The following is a 21116-nucleotide window of genomic DNA, read 5'->3' on the forward strand; positions in this document are numbered from 1 at the left end:
AGGAACTGGGTTTACGTCTCCTCCAAGATGCTTTCCCCAATTAAACCTTCTTTTCATTCATTCATATTGAGCGCTTACTGTGTGCAGAGCACTACAATTCGGCCACAGATAGAGACAATCCCTGCCCAGTGACGGGCTCACGGTCTGAAAGGGGGAGACGGACAGCAAAACTAAACAAGTAGTCAGGCATCGATACCATCAAAATAGATGAATAGAATCATAGATATATACACTTCATTAATAAAATAGAGTAATAATTATATTTACAGATATACACAAGTGCTGTGGGGAGGGGAAGAGGGCACAGCAGAGGGAGGGAGAAGGGGGAATGGGGAGGAGGGGCAGAGGGAAAGGGAGGGCTCAGAAAGGCCTTCCGACCCTACTCCCTCTCCCTTCTGTGTTGTCAAAGGAATGAACTTGATATTCACCCGCCCCTCAGTCCCACAACACTTATGCCCTGACTTGCGTTTTATTCTTTTATTTAAGTTAATATCCGTCTCCTTGTCTAAACTGCGATCTCCTTTTATTTCTTATTTATTTTCTTTTAATTTTATGGTATTTGTGAAGTGCTTACTAGGTGCCCCACACTGTACTGAACACTGGGGTAAATACAAGATACAAGTTGGACCCACTCCCTGTTCCACAAGGGCCTCACGGTTCTAAGCAGGAGGGATAACAGGTATTGAATCCCAGTTTTACAGATGAGGCAACAGAGGCCCAGAGAAGTGAAGGGATTTGCCTAAGGTCGCACAGCAGGTAATTGGCAGAGCCAGGATCAGAACCCAGTCCTCTGACTCCCAGGTCCAGTTTCGTTCCACTAGGCCATGCTGCTTCCTCGAGGGCGGAGAAAGTGTCTACTTATTCTGTGGTGCTCTTCCAAGCACTCAGTGCAATGTTCTGCACAGTAAGTGTGCAGTAAAATACCATCGATTAAATTTATTAAGGCAGTCCAAGGGATCTCAGATGTGTGACCCAGTGGATCTCAGCTGTGGTGTGGTCACCTATGGTGGCTATCAGTTGTGTGACCCAGTGAAAGTCCACTAAAAATGGGAGAGAAGTATAACGGAATGGTCCCTCTTGATTCAGAGCCGGGATTAGAAGAACCCAGGTTCTCTGCCTCCCAGGCCTTTGCTCTTCCCACTAGGCCACGGTGCTTTGATGTCTGCTATCCCGGACTCCCCACACCCTGCATTAGCACTTAAATTATGAGTAGTTGCTGTATCTGAAGTATGCATCAGCACGTCCTAATCCCAAATCTTGAAATGTGGACCCGTGATAGAATTCAGGTTAATAATGATAAGGATGATATTTGTTAAGCCCTTACTGTGTGTCAAGCACTGTTCTAAGCACTGGGGTAGATACAAGCTAATCAGTTTGGACACAGTCCGTGTCCCACATGGGGCTCTCAGTCGTAATCCCCATTTTACAGAGGAGGAAATTGAGGCCCAGAGAAGTGAATTGCCCAAGGTCTCACAGCAGACAAGTGGCAGAGCTGGGACGAGAACCCAGATCCTTTATTTTACAAGATCTAAAATGAGCATCGTTAATATCTGCTGGGCCAAAGCAAACGGCTTTGACTACCATCTCTCCGCAGATGACACGCAGATCTACACCTCCGCCCCTGTCCTCTCCCCCTCCCTTCAGGCTCACATCTCCTCCCACCTCCGGGACGTCTCCACCTCGATGTCGGCCCGCCACCTAAAACTCAACATGAGCTAGACAGAGCTCCTCATCTTCCCTCCCGAACCCGGTCCTCTCCCAGACTTCCCTATCACCGTGGATGGCACGACCGTCCTTCCCGTCTCTCGGGCCCGCGATCTCGGTGTCGTCCTTGACTCGTCTCTCTCGTTCACCCCACGCATCCTATCCGTTACCGAGACCTGCCGGTCTCACCTTTACGATATTGCCAAGATCCACCCTTTCCTCTCCACCCAAACGGCTACCTTACTGTTGCGGGCTCTCGTCATATCCCGGCTAGACTACCCCGCTTCTCTCTGATCTCCCTTCCTCCTCTCTCGCCCCGCTCCGGTCTATTCTTCACTCCGCTGCCCGGCTCATCTTCCTGCAGAAACGATCTGGGCCTGTCACTCCCCTTCTTAAACACCTCCAGTGGTTGCCTATCGACCTCCGCTCCAAACAAAAACTCCTCACTCTAGGCTTCGAGGCTCTCCGTCCCCTTGCCCCTTCCTACCTCTCCTCCCTTCTCTCTTTCTCCTGCCCACCCCGCACGCTCCGCTCCTCCGCCGCCCACCTCCTTGCCGTCGACCCCCCGGGCCACGTCCTCCCGCGGTCCCGGATCGCCCTCCCTCCTCACCTCCGCCAAACTGATTCTCTTCCCCTCTTCGAAACCCTACTTAAAGCTCACCTCCTCCAAGAGGCCTTCCCAGACTGCTCCCCTTCTCCCTCTACTCCCTCTACCGCCTCCCCTTCAACTCTCCGCAGCTTAACCCTCTTTTCCCCCCATCTCCCTCTGCTCCTCCCCCTCTCCCTTGCCATCCCCTCGGCACTGTACTCGTCTGCTCAACTGTATATATTTTCATTACCCTATTTATTCTGTTAATTTTGTTAATGAAATGTACATCGCCTCGATTCTATTTAGTTGCCATTGTTTTTACGAGATATTCTTCCCCTCGACTCTATTTATCGCCATCGTTCTCGTCTGTCCGTCTCCCCCGATTAGACCGTGAGCCCGTCAGACGGCAGGGACCGTCTCTATCTGTTGCCGACTTGTTCATTCCAAGCGCTCAGTACAGTGCTCTGCAGATTAAGTAAGCGCTTAATAAATACTATGGAATGAATGAATGAAAGTGTGTTGGAGCAACGAAATCTTATGAGGAAAAAGTGCCTTTTATTGGAAGATTTGGAATTTCAAACTTAAAGCCTGCCAGCTGGCTAGGAAGTCACATTCCTTTCACTACCTCTGTGGGAGACCGCATGTACACAGCTTCTCTGTTTCTGTGCCAACACTCACGACTAATTAGGGAGATTCTGTAATTTAGAGTTAACCATCCAAACCTCCCCGGAAGGCATTTCCTCGAGAGAACGGCACCCATTATGTAGAGAGCTCAGCTCCTCTCTGAAGTTTCTACACTTCTAAATGATACTTTCACATATTGACTCACGTAAATTCTTTCATAGTTGTGAGGTCCACAGGTGTGGTGTGACAGAAAATATCACGGCTTTCAGCTTTCTGAAGAGGAGGAATTTGCTTTAAAATCCATTCTGACATATCTCTCTTCGAAAGGATTTTGGTTTTCAAATTGTTTTGGAACATCTGAGGCCAAGTTGGGGGAAGAAAGCAGCATGACCTAGTGGAGAGACCACAGGCCCGGGAGTCAGAAAGTCCTGGTTTCTTATCCCGGCTCCCCCACTTGTCTGCTGTGTGACCTTGGGCAAATCACTTCACTTCTCTGGGCCTCAGTCACCTCATCTGTAAAATGGAGATTAGGACTCTGAGTCCCATGTGGGACAGGGACTGTGTCCAACCTGATTATTTATATTAATGCCTATTTTACTTGTTCTGATGCGGGGGTGTGTGTGTGTGTGTGTATATATATATATATATGTGTGTATATATAAAATTCTATTTATATTGATGCTACTGATGCTTGTTTACTTGTTTTGATGTCTGTCCCCCTGCTTCTAGACTGTGAGCCCGTTGTGGGCAGGGATTTTCTCTCTCTGTTGCTGAATTGTACTTTCCAAGCATTTAGTACAGTGCTCTGCATACAGTAAGTGCTTGATAAATAGGAGTGAATGAATGATTACCTTGTATCTACCCAGGGCTTAGATCAGTGCCTGGCATATAGTAAGCACTTAACAAATTCCTTTTTTTGAAAAAAAAAAAAAGATAAGGCTAATATTTGTTGTTTATTACTTTCCAAGGACTCCTAACTTTCTTAGCTCAGGGCTCGGAGGACAGAAACAGATGTGACACATTTGGGGAACAAGCCTTCTACTGTGGCAATAACTTCTCAATTTTTCTCATTTGAGTTTTTTACTCGAATTTATGCAGAGACCTATTATTGTCTCTAAACTTTTTCACATTACTTATTTTGTTTGGGTCTTATAACTTCCTTGTGAGGTGGGAGAGACAGGGTGTTCTTAGACCGGTGAGGAAACTGAGGCACAGAGAGGATAAATGAGGCCCTCAAAATTGTCCAGCCTGGGATTGGAACCAAGCCCTTTGATTCTGAGCCCCGTGCTCTTTCCACTAGACCGTGCTGCCTTTCCTCAGATAGGTATATTTACCTGATTCCGTGAGACCAGAGAATCATTTGGAATTTTATGCTGCCGGTTTTTAACATTAAACTGCATTGACGAACAACCTCTAGATTAGGAGCTCCTTGTGGGCAGGCAAATCTGTTGGATTACACGCTCCCAAGGGCTTAGTACAGTGCTCTGCACAGAGTAAGCGTTCAATAAATAGCATTGATTGATCGAATCTTTTACTCAATGGTATCATAAGATGCGCTGGACTCTCCAAATCATGTGGGATGAGTAGGAAATGGACTTAATCGCTGACCAATCAAATACATTCCCCCAGGAAGAGATTCCAGGGAACAAATAAAGCTTTTGAGCTATGGACGATAAATCCTTTAACCCAGCCTTGACCGAAAAGTAATTAAACAGGGCATCCTCTGTGGTCGAATTCCAGCAAGAATGGACAAAAAGGAACTTTCAGAAGTCAGAAATTAAAAGAGATCTTTGTCAAGAGCAAAAGAAAGAAATGTTGTCTTTTGTCCAAACGTTGAAGTCTAGAGATTAGTAAAAAGTTTTCTGGTTGCCCACTCTTGGAAAAATTTGATTGTTGTGAAGCAGGCGAATGGGTGTGGAGACTCTTCGTGTTGTGACCATTAAGTTGTTTTGAGATGAGGTCAGAGCATGGGGAAGCCCCGACCGTCAGCAGTCAGGCTTCACTGATGGAGGCGTTGAGGCCGGAGGTGAGTGTTGAAATGTCACGTCTTTGTTGGCTCGTTTCTCTCTGCTTTCTGCCTCCAAATTCGAGGGTGAAAGGATGATGGGTTGTCATTTCAGAGTTGTTCTGGGAGAGTCCAGTAGGTGACCTATCTTTGACTCTAAGGACCTGGACAAGTTGAAATGACTCTCTCCAATTAGCTGATGGTTGTTCTCTCCCTAGGTTTGTTCTTTCAACAAAGACCAAACTCATCCCAAGGTATTTCAGCAGAGCATAGATGACCCTCAGGACACAGGACGGGGCAGGACATATGACTCCCTAGACTGTAAACTCATCTCTAGTCTGTAAGGACGTTGTAGACAGAACCTATCAGCTAATTCCATTGTATCGTACTCTCCCAGGTGCTTAGAACAGTGTTCTTCACACAGTAACAGTCAATAAATATCACTCACTGATTGACTCCTCATACACACTGATTAGGAGGACTGAATCCCAAGGCACGTGACTTTGTGGGCTTTGACAGTCCCCATCCAGAGACCGAAATACCAATCAGTCTGTAGGTAACTGTACTGATGGTGGTTGATGGGATTGCCAAATTTTCATTTTCAGTCTAGGGAGGAACCTGGGGCAGGGCAATAAGGGGAGGTAGCCTCTTGGGGGGCAAGACCAACACTAAAAGAGATTATAGGTAGGATGAAACAGTGGAGTATAAAGATATGGACATGGATGCTATGGGGTACTTAAGTGATGCAGAAGGATTGAAGAACCAGGAAGACCTCCTGGAGGAGGTTTCAGAAAGTCTTTGAAGATGTCAGGAAACCACAGTGTATGACTAAGGGTTCTCTTGTAAAGGAATCCCAAAGTTGGGTTTGGGGGAGAGGGTTAATGGTCCATCGTTGGCCCAATAATCAACCGGTCAATTACTCGGTGGTATTTATTGAGTGCTTACTATGTGCAGAGCAGTGCTCGAGAGGGTATAATATAACAAAATTAGCAGACATGTTTCCTTCCCATAACGAGCTTATTCATTCATTCAGTCATATTTATTGAGTGCTTACCGTGTGCAGAGCACTGTACTAAGTACTTGGAAAGTACAATTCAGTAACAAATAGAGGCAATTCCTACCCAACAACGGGCTCATAGTCTAGAAGGAGGGAGACAGACAACAAAACAAAACAAGTAAACAGGCATCAATAGCCTCAATATAAATAGAATTATGGATATAACCACATCATTAATAAAATAAATAGAATAATAAATAAGTACATATATACATAAGTGCTGTGGGGCAGGGACGGGGGTAGAGCAAAAGGAGGGAGTCGGGGCGATGGGGAGGGAAGAAGGAGCAGGGGAAAAGCGGGGCTCGGTCTGGGAAGGCCTCCTGGAGGAGGTGAGCTTTCGGTAGGGCTTTGAAGGGGGGAAATGTGCTAGTTTGGCAGATGTGAGGAGGGAGGGCATTTCAGGACAGAGGTGGGACGTGGGCCAGGGGCCGATGGTGGGACAAGCAAGCAGGAGGCACAGTAGAAGGATAGCAGCAGAGGAGCGGAGTGTGCAGGCTGGACCGTAGAAGGAGAGAAGGGTGGTGAGGTAGGAGGGGGCAAGGTGATGGAGAGCTTTGAAGCCGAGAGTGAGGGGTTTTTGCTCGCTACGAAGGATGATAAGCAACCACTGGAGATTTTTTCAGGAAGGGAGTGACATGCACAGCTCAGAGTCTATAAATGGAAAATCCTGACAGTGTTAATAGCAGTCAATTAATCAATTTATTTATTGAGCGCTTACTGTGTGCAGAACCCTGTACTAAGCACTTGGGAAAGTACAATACGTTAATAATGATGATGGTTTTTAAGTGCTCACTATGTGCCAAACACTATTCTAAGCACTGGGGTAGATGCAAGGCAATCAGGTTGTCCCACATGGGATTCACAGTCTTAACCCCCATTTTACAGCAGTCTTTAGACACAATCCCTCTTCATAGGGAGTTTACAGTCTACAGTGGGAGGATTGACATTAAAGTAGATTCAGGATAGTGGATTCAGGATAGTTATTGCATGACTGGGGTGAATATCAAAATATTTAAGGGGTACACAGCTAAGTGAATAGACGACGCTTAGGGGAGGGTGGGTGGGAGAATATAGGACTTAGCCTGGAAAGGCCTCTTGGAGGAGTTGTGATTTTAGGAGGATGTTGAAGGGTTAAATAAGGAAGGGGCCTCACCCTCAAACAGCGAAGCAGTGGAAGCCTGATTTCCGATGCTTTCCTAGCAGGGAAAACAAACAAAAAGAGACCCAAAGATCTCCAGGCACTAGGTTCAGCCGTCCAAACTGCGTGCCTCCCTTCATTCATCGTGCAGCCTCCTACACCGACGGGAATGCATTCATTCCACCCAGTTGAGAACGAAAACATTAGATCGTAGCTCCCGGCAATGAGCAGGCCAGGCTCGCTGGAGGAGAAGGGCCCCTGACGAGATGCCGGAGAATATCGGAAATTCTCTGAATGTGGACCACCTCCCATCGGGGTGCAGGGATTACAAAGACATTGTTGTTCGGTCCGTCTGAAACACAGCGGCAAAGGCCGCTCACATTGCATTTTTCAGATGACAGGGTTGACTCCGTTGAGCTCCTCTAAAGAATATAATACAGCGATTCAGATGTGAGTCCGGTTGGAGCTTCACAGGCTCTCTGTTTTCATGTTTCATCACTCCTGATGTGTCTATCTCCAAGAGGAGCATGGCCTAGTGGATAGACCGCGGGCCTGGGAATCAAAAGGACCCGAGTTTTAATCCTGGCTCTACCACTTGTCCGTTGGGTGACCTCGGTGGAGCCTGTTAACTTCTCCGTGCCTCAGTTACCTCATGTGTAAAATGGGGATTAAGATCGTGAACCCCATGTGGGACAGGGGCTGTATCCAAGCTGATTCGTTTGTATCTATCCCAGTGCTTAGAACAGTGCTCGACATATAATAGGTGCTTAACAAATACCATCATCGTCATCATCATCGCCCAATTCCTTCTCCCCTTTTGAATTTTTAGATTGGGAGCCCCACGAGGGACAGGGACCATATTTAATTCCCACCTGGATATTGTCTCCCAGTGCTTAATACAGTGCTCTGCACACAGTAGCTATGTAATAAATACTACTACGAGACCCTAAGCTCACTGTGGGCGGGGAACATGCCTACTAACTCTATTGTACTGTACTCTCCTAAGAACTTAATACAGTGCTCTGCACATAATAGGCATAAATACCACTGATGGACTGATCGATGCTATTACTTGAGGAGAGATTTTTTTGTTCGTTTTCTTACTTGCACGGCCATCTTTCCTCTGGGTTGAGTGCTTAACTGGCCCGTTGCTTATTTTACACGGACGAAAACATCAAGGAAGCATGAACGACTGAAAGTGCTCAATTTCAAAGTAAACCATTCAATCCCCCAAATGCCTATACGCTGAGTGCTCTATTCTGAGATGTGGCCTCTTGGTAGCTGAAATTTTCACGTGCTGAACCGAGTCCTTGTGATGAATGAATGAATCTTTTTATATTGGACCCCATTTATAACATGGCCCCTGGCCCCTGACAAAGTAGCATCCTACGGTTAGACTGAAGCCTAAAGATTGCTATTTAAGCCAAAAGATCAAATTTCCAGGGAAAAGAAAGAACAAAAAATATTGAGTTAATCCTTTTGGGATTAGCAGATCTGGTCTAGGGGATCTGGATTTGGTTTCCATCAACAGAACCTCTCTCCCATTGGAGCATAACCTCCCGTGGGCAGGAAGTGTGTGACTTGCTAGTTTTGTTCTTCCCAACTCCTAGGAACAGTATATTGCCCACAACTGGTGCTCAGTAAATGTAATTACTACTATGGCTATATCAACTGTATTTATTTATTTTTTCCATTATTTTTTAAGGTATAGGTTAAGTGCCTACTATGTGCCAGGCACTGTACTAAGTGCTAGGGTGGATACAAGATAATCAGATTGGGCACTGTCCATGTCCCACTTGGGGCTCACACTCTTAATCCCCATTTCATAGATAAGGTAACTGAGGCACAGAGAAGTTAAGTGACTTCCCCAAGGTCAAAGAGCAGACGTGCGGTGGAGAGAGGATTACAATCCTTCCTTCTCACTCCCAGGCCTATGTTCTATCCACTACGCTATGCTTCTCATTTATTGAGTGTTTACTCTTTTATGATATCCGTTAAGTGCTTTTATGTGCCAGGTACTGTACTAAGAGCTGGGATAGATACAAGGTTGCCAGGTTGGATGCAATCCTTGTCCCGTATGGGGCTCACAGTCTTAATCCCCATTTTACAGATAAGGTAACTGAGGCACAGAGAGGTGAAGTGACTTGCCCAAGGTCACACAGGCCGGTGGCGGAGCCGGGATTAGAACCCAGGTCCTTCTGACTCCCAGGCCCCGGCTCTATCCACTACACCACACTGCACCGGGACCAGACAATCGACATGTTAGTTCATGACTCCGGGCTTGAGTTTCCTTCTCTTTTCATTTAAACAGAATCCTCACGTTGGCTCAATCCGCTTCCCCCACGGTCACTTGGCCAGCGAGCTCCCCATGGCCGGGTCAGTGGGTGTGGTTCACTTTGGGATTTGCGTTTGGCCAAAAATCACCATCAGTGCGTGATTTTTCTTTTGGCAGGGACTCGAACGCCAAGGAAACGTCCTTCCCCAAGCTCCGGATCTAGCTGGGTGTAGTTGAAAAATGACTGGCAGAGATCTTTATTCTGGAGGTGTTTGGCAAAGCAACATATCCAGTTTGCCTTTTGGGAAACCATTAACCCACCCAGGAGAAAGGACAAGCAGAAAAACTCTCCTGGAGCCCAGCACATTCCCCAGCAAGACAATTTAGCCCTAGGATGGGCTGAATTCAATTGAGTGGATCTAACGGGAGGAGGGTTTTGAATATTAAATCAGCCCCACAACCAAGTTGGCACTTGCCTGTTCCCCATGTGTGGCGGGTGAGAGGAGGGGAAGACTGCTTCGCTCTCCTCCTCTAGACTGTAAGCTCCTTGTGGGCAGGGAAGCTGTCTACCAGCAGCTGTATTGTCCTCTCCCGAGCACTTAGTAGAGGGCTCTGCATAAAATAAATGCTCAATAAATACCATTGATTGGTGGAATGATTCACTCATTTTGCTCTGCTGGAACCCCGACGGCCGGTGGCCTCAGCATTCTTATCTAGAGGGCTGAGTTGACCTCTAATCGGTCCTATTTATTGAGCACTTAGTGTGTGCGGAGTACTGCACTAAGCGCTCGGGAGAGCACACTGTAACAGATACATTCCCTGCCCCTCACTTTTATTATCTACCTTCCAACGTGAAGTCCTTCTACTTCCCCATTTTCTGCAGGGGGAACGAAAGGCACAGCGGTTCAGTGAATGGTTTAAGTTCAAACAGCAAGTCAGTGGCAGAGACAGGACAAATTGCCTTTCTGACATTTCGATTTCACTACCCTGATTCCCCGTAAGAAAGAAAACAGAAAGCGTACGAGGGATTGTTGTTTCGAGGCCTGCTGCCTCAATCAGTGTCACGAAATGAGGGGAGAAGGAAAGAGAGGGTGTCATTCATTTCCAGAGACATCCGTGAAGCACACGCTTCTACCTGGAGTGCGGATGGGTTGGACGTGGGGGAGAGATGGGTTGTCAAAGTTGTTGTGGCATGATCTCACGGTTTGAATAAAAGAGGGAAGGAAAATCATAGTTTCCTTCTTCCCTGTGCTGTTTTAGAGCAGTGAAAAGCAGTGTGGCCTAGTGGGAAGGGCACAGGATTGGGAATCAAGAAACTTGGGTTCCGTCCCTTACCTGCTGTTTGATCTTGGGCAAGTCACAACTTCTCTGTGCCTCAATTCCTCATCTGTAAAATGGGGATTCAATACCTGTTCCCCTCCCCCCATCTGACTGTGGGACGGGAAGTGTGTCTGATCTAAATGAACTCTCTCTATGCCGGTGGTTAGCACAGTGTTTGGCATATGGTAGGCAGCTAGCAAGTACCACTCAACCTTGTTATTAATTAGCATTATTACTAGAGCATGAGAATCAGTGGGACTTGTCAGTGGATGCATGAATTTCTTCTTCTTCTTCCCCCCGTCCAGTTCCAGCTACAGATGTTCGACATTGTGTGTGCTACCTCCTGGGCCAATAGGGATCGATGCTGCGAGCTGCCGGCGTTGGTAAGAATTCCTTCTCGGTCTCACCGTTTCCTTTTTATAGTGGTCGAGGCCGATCGTGTGTTTCTAATTGTCCTGAGGAAAATACAGTCTGCCTCCCTTCCTTCTGGCATGTTTGAGGTCAGTTGTTGTTTAACAGCCGGGCAGGGCAAAGGTCGGGAGGGTATTTTCTCTGCCCTCTCACAGCTGGGATAATCAATCAAACAATGATATTTATTGAGCGATTACTACACGCAGGGCACTGTACTAAGCAGTTGGGAGAGTCCGATTCAACAGAATTAGCAGACGTGTTCCCGGCCCGTAACGAGCTACAGAATAGATTGGACACAGTCCCTTTCCCACGTAGGGCTCACTGTCTTAATCCCCGTTTTACAGATGAAGGAACTGAGGCCCAGAGAAGAATAATAACTGTGGTATTTAAGTGCTTGCTATGTGCCAAGCACTGTTCTAAGTGCTGACATAAATACAAGATAATCGGATTGGACACAGTCCTTGTCCCAGATAGGGCTCACAGTCATAATCCCCATCTTACAGATGAGGTAACTGAGGCCCAGAGAAGTGAAGCGACTTGCCCCAGGTCACACAGCAGACAAGTGGTGGAGCCGGAATTAGCACCCAGAGCCTTCTGACTCCCAGGCCTGTGCACTTTCCACTAGGCCACGCTGCATGTCACCCCGGGCGGGATGCCGGCCCAGCTGCCCTCCCTTCCCACGATAAAATCTAGCAGTAGCGATTTGTCCTTTTCCCCTTTGTCCTTTCCCCCCGGGGCATCATCGTCCACTTAAGTCTGCCAGATTTCACGTACCCGATTGCTGGGGGGGGGGGGCGGTCGGTGTCCGCTGATTTATTAACGACTGGGTAATTTCTTTCCTGACAGAGAGACGAGGAGAACTGTCCAGCCCTGCCGCATTCCTGTTCCTGCTCAGAGAACGGGAAAGGTCCCTTGGGGCCTGCTGGCCCGCCGGTGAGTTTGCCCTGGTTTTGGGTCCCCCCAGACCTGGTGGGAGGAAGCGGAGGCCAATTTAGAGGTGATTGTGGGTGGGAGACCGAGAGATCTCCTTGGTGGCTAGCGGAAGGGGTGAAGGAGGATTCAGGAGGGGATCTCCCACCTAACACATTGCTTTATGTGTTAAACCCACCCACCCTCGCGCTGATCAGGGATGTGGGGGCTCCTTTAGCCCGAGGTCCAGCCAACACCTGGAGCTTTCTCCCCTGTCTCCATCCCCTGCAGGACTGGCCCCCAGGCCGCATACCCGAGCCAGGACCCCAAATGCCCCTGATGAACTTTCCATCCCTTCCCTCGCCCCTTCCTCCAAGAGGCCTTCCCAGACTGAGCTCCCCTTTTCCCTCTGCTCCCTCTACCCCCGCCTTCACCTCTCCGCAGCTAAACCCCCTTCTCCCCCCTTTCCCTCTGCTCCTCCCCCTCTCCCGTCCCATCCCCTCGGCACTGTACCCGTCCGCTCACTGTATATATCTTCATCATCCTATTTATTTTGTTAATGAGATGTACATCACCCTGATTCTATTTATTTGCTATTGTTTAAATGAGATGTTCTTCCCCTCGATTCTATTGCCATTGTTCTTGTCTGTCTGTCTCCCCCGACTAGACTGTAAGCCATTCAAGGGCAGGGACTGTCTCTATCTGTCACCGATTTGTACATTCCAAGCGCTTAGTACAGTGCTCTGCACATAGTAAGCGCTCGATAAATACTATTGAATGAATGAATGAATAAATGAATGAATTCTGGATCCACAGAGCACCATCCTGTCGGTCTGGGGTCGGGCATCCCCTGGGATCCCCTGGGCCTACCCCCGGGCTGCCTGAGGCTGTGGCCCCATCTCTCCAAAGGAGCAGCGGGGACTTTCGGTCACCCGAATGATCCAGGATTTGGTGCAGTTTCCTCTATGTCAGTAGATCCAGGATTTGGTTTCCTCCCTGTCAAGAGCTCGCTGTAACTTGCCCCCATTCTGACTCCCCAAACTGCCACTCGCCAGGATGTGATTTTATGAGACAAATGAAAACTCTCTGGCCGGCGGGCGAGAGGTAGGAGGGGAAAGTGGGGAGAAAATGCACCAGCAAGCAAAGAAAACTAAATTATCCCAGGGCAAATATTTTCCAAGACCTGCCTGTGCCTGCTGGAATGGCGAGCAGGCAGGGTGTTGGGGTGAGATATTAACGCAGGCGATAACCCCCACTGACATTTGGCGAGCAGAAGGGAAGCTCGCTCACACAGCTTTCCTGCCCCTTCCAGAGGGGCACGTCTGGGTCACGCATTAAGACTCTCTGGCGACACTCCTTTGGAATGACTCCTGACATTCCAATTCATTCAGTAGTATTTGAGTGCTTACTATGTGCAGAGCACTGTACTAAGCACTAGGAATGTACATTCCAATCTCGTCGTCCACCCTGACAGGCATCCCGTTCATCATTGCATAAAGCACCCTGAATTTGAAGGATGCTTTTGCTTTTCCGAAGCACTTTTCCGTCGTTTTCGCCTCCCACCGTGCCTGGGAGAATGGACAGGCAGATGATATTATCTTCATTTTACAGTTGAGGACACTGAGGCCCAGAGAGAGTAAGTGACTTGCCCAAGTTCTCTCCCACAGGGGCAGAGGTGCCCAAACTCTCTCCACTAGACTAACAGTAACCCTGAGAGCTTAGTTCAATGCTCTGCACACAGTAAGCAATCAATAAATACGACTGAACGAAAATATTGGAGTGCTTAAGACGCTTAAGAAGTAATTTTCTATCATTTTCTGGAGCACTGTGTAAACCCCCCCAGAGAAGACAAAGTACAGTATGATCTAGGGGGAAAGCAGTAGGCTGGGAGGCGGTAATTCTGGGTGCTGTTTTTTTCTTTACAGTAGTTGTAAAGCACTTAGTATGTTCCAGGGTAAATGCAAACTAATCAGATTGGTCACAATCCCTGGCCCACATAGGGCTAAAAGTCTTAACCCCCTTTTACAGATGAGGTAACTGAGGCCCAGAGAGGTGACTTGCCCAAAGTCACACAGCAGACAAGTGGTGGAGCTGGGATTAGAACCCAGGTCCTTCTGACTCCCAACCCCCTGCTCTATCCACTAGGCCACAGCTTGGCCTGCCCTGCTGTGTGACCTTGGGTGAGTCACTTAACTTCTCCCGGCCTCAGTTTCCTCCTCTGTAAAATGAGGAGAATGATTTCTGCCTTATGGGGATGTTGTGAGGATAAAATTGGTGTGGAAGCGCTTTGGAAAGCAAGTGTCCTATACAAACTATGGGCAAAATGTGTCCTTTATTAGACCGTGCTTATTTGTTTGAGTATTTTAAGATTCCTTATCCTAAGCCAATTTCAGCCCTGAAACTACTTGCTTTTCAGCAGTGGAATTTCTACTATAGATCAGAGAGTAGTCTTTTCTTTTTCTTCTTACAGCACTGAATATGGTCAGGGATCATTTCCTAGTTCTCAGACTTTTTCTCTCAGCTACAGCGGAAGAAAGGCGTTTCCCCAGGAAAAACGCAAGATTTCCAGCTAGTTGAGAGAGGGAAAACTCTAAAAACTCTCTTTGTTTAGCCTGAGGGGAGGGAGAGGAGAGGCTGATTGGGAGGCGGTGGGGAGGAATGAGGTGGGAAGGCTGAGAAACACATTCATAGGTGTTCATTCATTCGATAGTATTTATTGAGCGCTTACTGTGTGCAGAGCACTGTACTAAGCACTTGGAATGTACGGTTCGGCAACAGATAGAGACAATCCCTGCCCATTGATGGGCTCACAGTCTAATCGGGGGAGCCAGACGGACAAAAACAAGACAACCTAATAGCAATAAATAGACTCAAGGGGTTGTACACCTCATTAACAAAATAAATAGAGTAATAAAAATATATTAACTGACTCCTGAGGGATAGGCTGAGGAACGGGCAAAAGCTAAGGGTCCTAGTGGGGATAAGTGGAAGGGAGGAAGTTTGGGGTGGATTCTATAGAAACTGAACGCCCTGGTTGGGCGGGGTACAGGGGGAGGGAATGTCCTACCTTTTAAAATAAATATAATATATATATACATTATTTGTTAAGCACTTACTATATGTGCTGGGGAGATGCAAGTTAATCAGGTAGGACATAGATAGTCCCTGACCCACAAGGTACTCCAGGTCTAAGTAGGAGGGAGAACAGGTATTGAATCCCCGTGTTACAGCTAAGAAAACTGAGGCACGGAGAAGTTGTGACTTGCTCAAGGGAACACGGCAGGCAAGTGATGGAACTGGGATTAGAACCCAGGTCCTCCGGCTCCCAGACTCGTGCTCTATCCACTAGACGACTCTGCTTTTCTGCATTTTTACCTGAGCAGAAAGTCACCTTGGCTGTGGGGTACTGATCATGACAGAGGACAGAATGGGGATACGTGCCTGGTGTGGCCAGAGGAAGAGGTTTTTCTTGGAAAAACAGCATTGCTCAGTGAACAGAGTACGAGCCTGGGAGTCAGAAGGTCATGAGTTCTAATCCCACACTGCCCTATGTCTGTGTGACCTTGGGCAAGTCACTTTGCTTCTCTGTGCCTCAGTTCCTCATCTGTAAAATGGGGATTATGAGTGTGAGCCCAATGTGGGACAGGGACTGTGGCCAACCTAACTACCTTGTACCTACCCCAGTGCTTAGAACAGTGCTCGACACATAGTATAAGCACTTAACAAGTACCATAATTATTATGGTAATAATAATAATTGCTAGATCTGGGTATTTGTGAAGCCTGCTGTTCCCTGCGTGTCAGTTTCTGGTCTTTACGTACTCAATCATGGTATTTGTTAAACGTTTACTGTGGCAAACAGTTTTAAGAGCTCCGATAGATGTAAGACAATCAACAGAGTACTTTCCACACTGTAGGCGCTCAGTAAATACAGATGAGTGAATCGATGTTGTTAAATGAGGCCCTATATTTAGGTTATAACAATGAATAATTTCTGAATATGTTTGGAAATATGCAAAAGGTTGAGAAGGCTTTGGTGGAGAAGACCCCGTAGGCATTGAAATCATCAAGGGAGAGGGATAGGCCTGGGATAAGAAACCTGAACTCTGGGTGGTGGAGGATGTGATCATCCCTACATAAGCAGAATGAACGTTGGTGTGCTATCTGAGGTATGTCTCTGAGCTAATGCCAAACACATGTTTTCCAGGGTGGTCCAGGACTCCGAGGACCGAAGGGCCAACGCGGTGACCAGGGGCCAGTGGTAGGTGGTGTTTCCATCTCTCTGGGGCGGTTCTGCTTCTCCGTCTGCTTGGCTCCGTGGCCTAAGAAGGGTTTTGCCCAAAGCTGATGCCCCAGAGCTGGTTGCTGCTTACCCACAGCCACGAGGTCTTGGCTGGGGATGAGAAAGGTTAACGGGGCAAAGGAGCAGAACGTTCTCGGTGGAGGGGTGGGGGAGGAAGGCGAAAGGCAAGGGGGTGGCGGGGGGAACTTCTTCCATGACCCTGTCCTTGCTCTTTCCAGCATTGGCCTCCCCCAGGATCCCCCGAAATAACCCAGCTCTCCTCTCCTGGCAGGGTGAGAAGTAGGCGGCCTCCATCCATTCCCTTCCAAGAGGCTCCGCATTCTTTCACGTCAGCAGATGGAAAGCTAGTTTTGCAACTTGCAAACCCCAAAGGTGGCTGTGGACGTTGGCCACCGAACTGTCCGGGGGAGGAGGAGGCTCTCGCCCTGGACGTTCCATCCCCGTGCCCTCTCCCTTCCTCCCCTCCTTTTTTCACATTCCTGCTCTCCCCTCCCACCTGCTAAAACATCATCAGGCACCTCACCCCTCTCCATTGCATTCCCCCCCCCCCCGCCCCATCCTCCTCACCCACCACCCTACCCTCCTACAAGTCCATTTCACTGTGGTCTTTAGAGCCTTCCAAAGTCGGGCTGCTCTTCGCCTCCCAATGTCCCGCTTGCTCTATCCCGCTCCCTCTTCTTTCTTCCTTTGAACTCCTACAACATCCATCTTTCCCAACTTCTACGGCTGTTAGTGACCATTATCCACCACCCTCTTGGTCACACCTATCAATCAATCAAAGGGCAGGGACTGTCTCTGTTACCGAGTTGTACATTCCAGATGCTTAGTACAGTGCTCTGCACATAGTAAGCGCTCAATAAATACTATTGAATGAATGAATTTATTGAGCGCTTACTGTGTGCAGAGCACGGTACTAAATCCTTGAGAGAGTATAATACAACAATAAATGGACACATTCCCTGCCCACAACGACCTTACAGTCTAGAGGACTGATGCCTCCCACACTTTCCTTCTCTCATTCCTTTGTCTCTTTTCCTAGGAGATTCCAACCTCCATGTTGATGATCCCTCTGGCCTCCCAGCCATCCATTTGCTTTACCTCTCAGTCGTGCCGCTCAATCGAGCTCTTCCCCTACTCAGCCACACATCACTGCGGACACACACTAGATCCAGTATCTCCAAACAGCACCATCTCTAACCTCGCTGGCTCTGACTAACCGGTATCTGAACGGATCCCTCAGTCTACCACCCCACCCACATCCCATCACCTCCAAGCTCAGCCCTCATCCCCTACTGCTGTGACTTCTGAACTCAAGACCCATCTTCTTGTCCCAGACTATCACACCCGCTTCTAAACTCCCTCCCCTTCCACCCGACCCTCACCTCTGCCCTCTCCCACCATCCTCAACCCCTGGCACTCTCCTTACCCTTCCTCACCCTTGCCCTCCCAATCCCCACGGCTGGGTCACCCCCACAGTCCTCTTCCTCTCCTCCTGCCCCACAGCAACTAACATGGTTTCAGATGCCACCTCTATGAGGACAAATCCCAATCTACCTCTATGGCCCCGGGACTGTTTGTCTTAGATGCAGTAATAAATAATGATAATTATGGTACGCGTTAAGCACCTACTAGGTGCCGAACGCTGTTCTAAGCTCCTGGGTAGATACAAGTTAATCGGGTTGGACGCAATCCTTGTCCCACATGTAGTTCACAGGTTGAGTAGGAGGAAGAAACAGGTATTGAATCCCCATTTTAGTAATGAGGAAACTGAGGCCCAGAGAAGTTAAGCGACTTGCCCAAGGTCACACAGCAGACAGTCGGCAGAGCTGGGAATAGAACTCACGTCCTCCGACTCCCAGACCCATGCTCTTTGTGGTAGGCCACGCTGCTTCTTAGTAGCAATCTCACATCTCCGCTTGCCTGTAGGAGATCTTCCCTTGCATGTCCCACTGGCACCTCAAACTTTACATGTTCTCACCTTTCCTCCCTAATTTACTCCTCCTCATTAACCCATTTCAGGCGAAGCCACCATTCTCCCTGTCCCAGAGCCCTACAACCTCAGTAACGCCCGTTACAATAAAGGGATCTTGTCTAGTGATTCTGTTGTATGGTACGCTCCCCAGAGCTCAGTACAGTGCTCTGAACATAGTGAGTTCTCAATAAATTCCATTAATTGATCAACTGATCAACTTCAGAGCTCTTCACCAGTTTGCCCCATCTTACCTCTCAGCCCTCTTCACCCACTGCTTCCCAGATGGTTCTCTTCATTCTTCCAAGCCAACCTCCTAAACTGAACCTCACTCTCTGGCTTCTGTCACTTACCTCACTCACTGGGTTCCACTGACCCGTAACTGCCTCCTTTGACAAATCCCTCAGACCTTCCCCACATTTAAAGGCTTCCTGAAAGTCCACCTCTTCCAACAACCCTTCCCTGATTTTAGCGTCCCAAGTCATAGAAACCCACCGGCCATCTTGCACCTGGCCTAGTTCCAGGGCCTCCACTGGGCTCCATGCCCCCTCGGCCTCGGGCCTCTGCTGGGCTTCATGATGACCTTTCCCCACCCGTCTCCATGCCCGCTTGGTTCCTGGATCCAGGGACAGAACTGAGCCTGATGCTTGGGTTTGACAGGCTGAGGTCACACTAAACTGCACCGCTGCTCCTCGGCCTAAATGCCACTAACCTGCTTCCCCTTGCCTGAATCTCGTGGCATCTTGTGGGGAAGATTTTTATGCCAGCAGAGATGTTTGGAGAGGGAAAAATCACGGAAAAATGAAACAGAGATGATCATCACATAGATGTGTGTGTGTTTGTGTGTGTTGTGCCTGTGTGAGAGAGAGAAAGAAAAAGAGATGGGGGTGGGCAGTGGAGGGTAGGCTGGATTCTGGCCATGCGCGGTGACATCTTGGTGAGGGCTTCGGATCTGCAGCCATCTTGAAAATCCCTAAACTTAGCCATTTTGAGTGTATCAGGAAATGCTCTGCCCCCTTGCTGCAGACCACCCGAAGAGAGGGGACCGTTTCCCTCGCTTACCGTCTAAACGTGCCCCAACGGTAGGGTTGGGACTGGGACAGCAATCAGAGATGGATTTGCTTTACCCTGAGTTTTATCCCCGAGCCTCTTTCCCAGGGTGTGGATGCCTCAGAAATGCAACGATGCCAGGGATCCCTTACGTCAGTGATAGACTAGGGGGTCAGTCTCATTCCTCCAGTTATCCGACCGTCGGTTCTGTCTGCGGAAGGGAAGGGTTGTAAGGGTCCAGCATATCGGACTGCCGCAAACAGGAGCCTTGCTGCCCTGCCAACTGTTCTGGGACCACTGTCGAGTCCTGGAAGCAGATGCCAGAGAAGGCGGCAAAGAGAAATGTTTTGTGTTTGTCAAGCTTGCTTACTCTCTGGATTTCCCTCCCTCATACAGGGACCCGATGGCCCTCGTGGGCAAGCTGGGTCCCCGGGACCCCAGGGGCCACCCGGCCCTCAAGGACCAAGTGGACTCTCCATCCAAGGGTCGCCGGTGAGTTGTGACGTGCGCCCCCCACCCCTTCTCTTTCTCCCTCCCATCTTCCTCTTCAGTTTTCTGAAACGCCCACCCCCGCACACTGGGAGAGGCATGCCCCGTATCCGTTCTTCTTTCGGATGTGGGCGTGGCTTGGGGCCACCCGTCCTGCAGCCACCCACAGTGCCCAAAGCAATCCCCTCTGTGGCGTTGCCAAATTAGTCGGCTCTGTTGAGGTGGGCCTCATTTGCTTAGAAAATGGTCTGTTCTGTTTCCACTCGCTTCCCACAGGAAACGGTCTGTGTTCTCATGAGAGGGCTGGATCTGTAGTCTCTAGTGGGGGTGGCCAGCCTCTCGGGACCTGGAAGGGAAAAGGGTGATTATCAGATGTTGGAGAGCCACAAGCCACATAAGCGGTTGAGGGTGGATTTGGGTCCGTGGAAGGGGTAACTTAAACATCTTCCTCCCCTGGTACTGTCTCTCAGCCTCCACCATCTCTCTGGAGTTCCCAGCTTTTCCATCGCACGTAGTGAGCGCTCAATAAACACCACTGAATGCACTGAGTGAATTAACCCTCCATCCAACGCATTTTAAGGCCGAGGAGGAGGGGATGGGCGGGAGGGTAGCGAGGCAGATCCATCAGCTCGGGGGGCCCAGGAGACTCAGAGAGTGGACTTTCCGAGGCTACTTGAGGGCTTTCGTTGGATCTCAGAAGAACCCCAGCTGGCTCCTTGCCCCCCCCCAGCTCTGCTCTGAAAACAAGTTCAACTTCGACAAGAAAAAGTATCGACGCTCAAAGTACAGCAAAATAATGGTCCGCGGAAGGGTCAGGTCTTGGGTACCTCATTGCCCAGGTGCCCCGCCTGAGCCCACCCCCCACCCCCACCTTCCCGACATTCTAAACGGAAACTGGTGGTCCTGGTGCGTGGCAGAATCGTTGGTGAAGATAACAGTAACCGACTTGGGTAACGGCAGCTGTCCAACCGACTTGGGTAACGCCGTGGTTTTGGTTTTTTCTTCTTGTTTTCTTTCTGTGTCCTCAGGGAATGCCAGGTGAAAAAGGAGAGAAAGGGGAACATGGGCTTCCTGGACAGCAGGTATTTACCAATACTGATCATTTCATTAACTGTCATTTACACCAGAGGTTCTGAGGATGCGACTAGGGATGGTTTGAGGAGATGTTACATCCAAACGGTCCTCTAAAGTGGTGAGATTATCATTCAAGACCCCTTCCTTCCCGACCCTCGGTCGAGCTGGGGGAGGGATCAACCTCATGTTCCCTGGTCCAA

General features: G+C 48.8%; 1 protein-coding gene across 2 annotated transcripts in view; it reads left to right on the top strand.

Moving 5' to 3' along the window:
• COL14A1 (collagen type XIV alpha 1 chain) overlaps nt 1–21116 on the top strand; it is a 190959-nt gene that overhangs the window by 133455 nt on the left and 36388 nt on the right. For both annotated transcript variants that reach the window (XM_029063526.2, XM_029063525.2), the window contains exons 35-39: nt 11018–11095; nt 11970–12056; nt 16239–16292; nt 19750–19845; nt 20871–20924. In XM_029063526.2, coding sequence (XP_028919359.1) covers nt 11018–11095; nt 11970–12056; nt 16239–16292; nt 19750–19845; nt 20871–20924 — 369 coding nt within the window. The remainder of the gene's footprint in view (nt 1–11017; nt 11096–11969; nt 12057–16238; nt 16293–19749; nt 19846–20870; nt 20925–21116) is intronic.

This window comes from Ornithorhynchus anatinus, chromosome 4 (genome assembly GCF_004115215.2).
Source record: "Ornithorhynchus anatinus isolate Pmale09 chromosome 4, mOrnAna1.pri.v4, whole genome shotgun sequence".
Lineage (NCBI taxonomy): Eukaryota > Metazoa > Chordata > Mammalia > Monotremata > Ornithorhynchidae > Ornithorhynchus > Ornithorhynchus anatinus.